At 39.1% G+C, this 2869-nt stretch overlaps 1 protein-coding gene across 1 annotated transcript; it reads left to right on the forward strand.

Moving 5' to 3' along the window:
* Window positions 1-855: 855 nt before the first annotated feature.
* Window positions 856-1812, forward strand: LOC114634183 (olfactory receptor 51I2-like). Its single transcript, XM_028782852.1, has one exon. It carries the CDS (start codon window positions 856-858, stop codon window positions 1810-1812), a length of 957 nt encoding a protein of 318 aa, XP_028638685.1.
* The last annotated feature ends 1057 nt before the right edge of the window (window positions 1813-2869 follow it).

The following is a 2869-nucleotide window of genomic DNA, read 5'->3' on the forward strand; positions in this document are numbered from 1 at the left end:
CCAGGTGCCTTCCTTTGAATCCCACCCATGCCCCAATGCTCAAACAGATCATCTTTTTTTTCCCCTTGATTACTGTTACATATATATGTATGCATATACGTATACAAAAAGAAACAGATACAACTGGCTGAGTCCATTTTTGTTATTTGTGTGCATATGGTTTCAGGTTGACCACTTCAAATCGAACAAATCTTATTCCTGGGAGGTGATAATTCTTCCTCTCTAAGTAGTCATTAGTTGCCTGGAGCTCTTGGTCTAGAGGTGAGATCCCATAAAATTTTCCCCTTCCACATGAACATGTCCATTGATTGATATTGCCATTGTTTCTATAAAGTTTATACAGTCATTTCTAAGGGAGATTTGGCAGCAAACTTCTTGGTATTCTGGCTTTTCGTCTTCCCTGCCAGGTTCAGTTGCAAAGAGACTATTGTTCTTCACACTTAACTGTTCCTTTGGTATTACTCACAGGATTGACTTTATAGTATCCTCTCATTTGACATTTATTAATTTACTTAGTATGAGGGATGTAGATGTATAGATCAGAGGCCATAGTGATAGTTTCAGTCTCTACTTCTACAAAACTAGATCTGAAAACAAGCTAAGGTCGTCAAGCTTGGGAACAACCACCTGTACTCACTGAGCCACCTTACCAGCTCTATGTTCCTTCTTTAGAAGTATTGTTTTTCTCTTAGACACATTACATTTCTAAATCTGACTCATATCTGTCATGATCATGCTTGAACCCATATCAACAGATATTATAGACCAAGTCTTTGCATAACTTCATCTTTTACTTAGGTTTCTTCAGAGACTGAAGACATCATATCTGCCAAGAGTCCACGGATGTCTCCAAGGATGACCCCTTCCCAAAATTTCATCAACATCTCCTTCTTCCAGCCACAGTATTTCCTCATGATTGGCATCCCAGGTCTACAGGCTGCCCATGGCTGGATCTCCATCCCTTTCTCGTTCATGTACACTGTAGCACTCACTGGAAACTGCCTTATCCTCCTGGCTGTGAGGAGGACCCATAGCCTACACCAGCCCATGTACTACTTCCTATCCATGCTAGCCCTAAGTGATGTGGGTCTCAGCTTGTCCACGATGCCCTCCACCCTGGCTGTGCTTTGGTTTGACTATCGTTTCATCGACTTCAATGCCTGTCTAATCCAGATGTTCTTCCTACACTCCTTCTCTGTGGTAGAGTCCTCAGTGCTCTTGGCCATGTCATTTGACCGCTTTGTGGCTATCTCCAACCCACTGCGCTATGCATCTGTCCTCACTAACAATGTCATCATCAGGATTGGGGTGGCCATTGTAGCTCGAGCTACCCTGTCACTATTCCCAGTGCCCTTCTTGCTAAAGCGACTGAACTACTGCCCTGGTAGGATACTCCTGTCTCATTCATTCTGTTTCCATGCTGATGTCATGAAGCTGGCCTGTGCTGACATTACTGTCAACATCCTATATGGACTTTATGTGGTTCTGTCCACAGTGGGTGTAGACTCCTTGCTTATTGTCATGTCCTATTCCTTGATTCTTTACACAGTGATGGGGCTAGCCTCTCCCAGGGAGCGTGTCCGGACCCTCAACACATGTGTTTCACATATTTTGGCTGTCCTTGTCTTCTACATTCCAGTCATAGGTGTGTCCATGATCCACCGTTTTGGAAAACACCTGCCTCACATTGTTCATGCCCTGGTTGCATATGTGTACCTTGTGGTACCTCCTGTGCTCAACCCCATCATCTATAGTGTCAAGTCCAAGCCCATCAGGGGAGCCATGTTCAGAGTTCTGAGAGGAAAAGACTAGACCTGATGACATTGGATGCTTATAAGACTTGGAACCTGTGAAGTGTTTAGGGAAAGAAAAATAATATACTAACTAGCTGGATCAAGTCATACACATAACGTTTTGTGGGTACCAACAATAAGTGTAAGATTGTGGTGAAAATTCATTCTATAATTGTTTACTATGGTGCTAGGGATTATACCTAAGTCACCTAACGTGCTATATAAGCCCTCTACTACTGAGCTACATTCTCTGACCTGAAAATTTGTTCACTTGTTACCTCATTTATGTCACATGTATTTTCTTAAGGCCAATATTTTCTGGACCTGTTTTAGATTCCAGGAACAGAATAATGGTTTCTACATTGCCTTTGCTTTGTAGACATTAAATTTCTAAAAATAAAAACATTTCATATAATGTAATGGCTATATTGTTAAAAGTATGTATAGAGTCCTAGGTAAGCAGAGAGTCAAGTTTTTATCTGTTTATCTTTGTGTCCTTTCCATGAATAAATGTGAATGATTATATTATACAGTATTGCTAGGATCATTATACACTAAGTAGTATATGTCACAATATGTTGTAAAGACCAGTGCAGATTTTCCATTCTAGTAACTGAACTATTCATTTATTTATTACAACAAGCCTTCTTAACATTATTCTCTTCGATGCTTTCTCACCTAGAAATTTTTACACAATCATAGGTTTGCATGTGTACAAAATAAGTATTGAAACCAAATATTTACTAATAAAAAGTCATGGAAATTTTTATGTGAAAACATTCGGTATTAAATGTAAATTTTACCACTTACTAAACATGAAAGCAAATTTGGATGTTAATGAAATATTCCTTCACATAAACAATTTAGTCTCAGCTGAGTAGTGCAGATTGCAGACTATGAAGTATCTTTAAAAGTTTTCAGAGCTAAATGACATTTCTTTTTTATAATGACTCCTGCTGAGAATATTACTTTATAAAAACATAGGACAAAATGGCAGAAGTACACTTAGAGTCATTTCAGAATTAACCTGAAGTCAGTAAGTCATACAGTTCTACTTTAAATTCTAGCATTATACA

The sequence above is a fragment of the Grammomys surdaster genome, unplaced genomic scaffold, assembly GCF_004785775.1.
Source record: "Grammomys surdaster isolate TR1022 unplaced genomic scaffold, NIH_TR_1.0 894, whole genome shotgun sequence".
Classification (NCBI taxonomy): Eukaryota; Metazoa; Chordata; class Mammalia; order Rodentia; family Muridae; genus Grammomys; species Grammomys surdaster.

Excerpts from the sequence above, each read along its gene's own strand:
- LOC114634183 (XM_028782852.1), top strand. The coding sequence starts at position 856 with ATGACCCCTTCCCAAAATTTCATCAACATCTCCTTCTTCCAGCCACAG.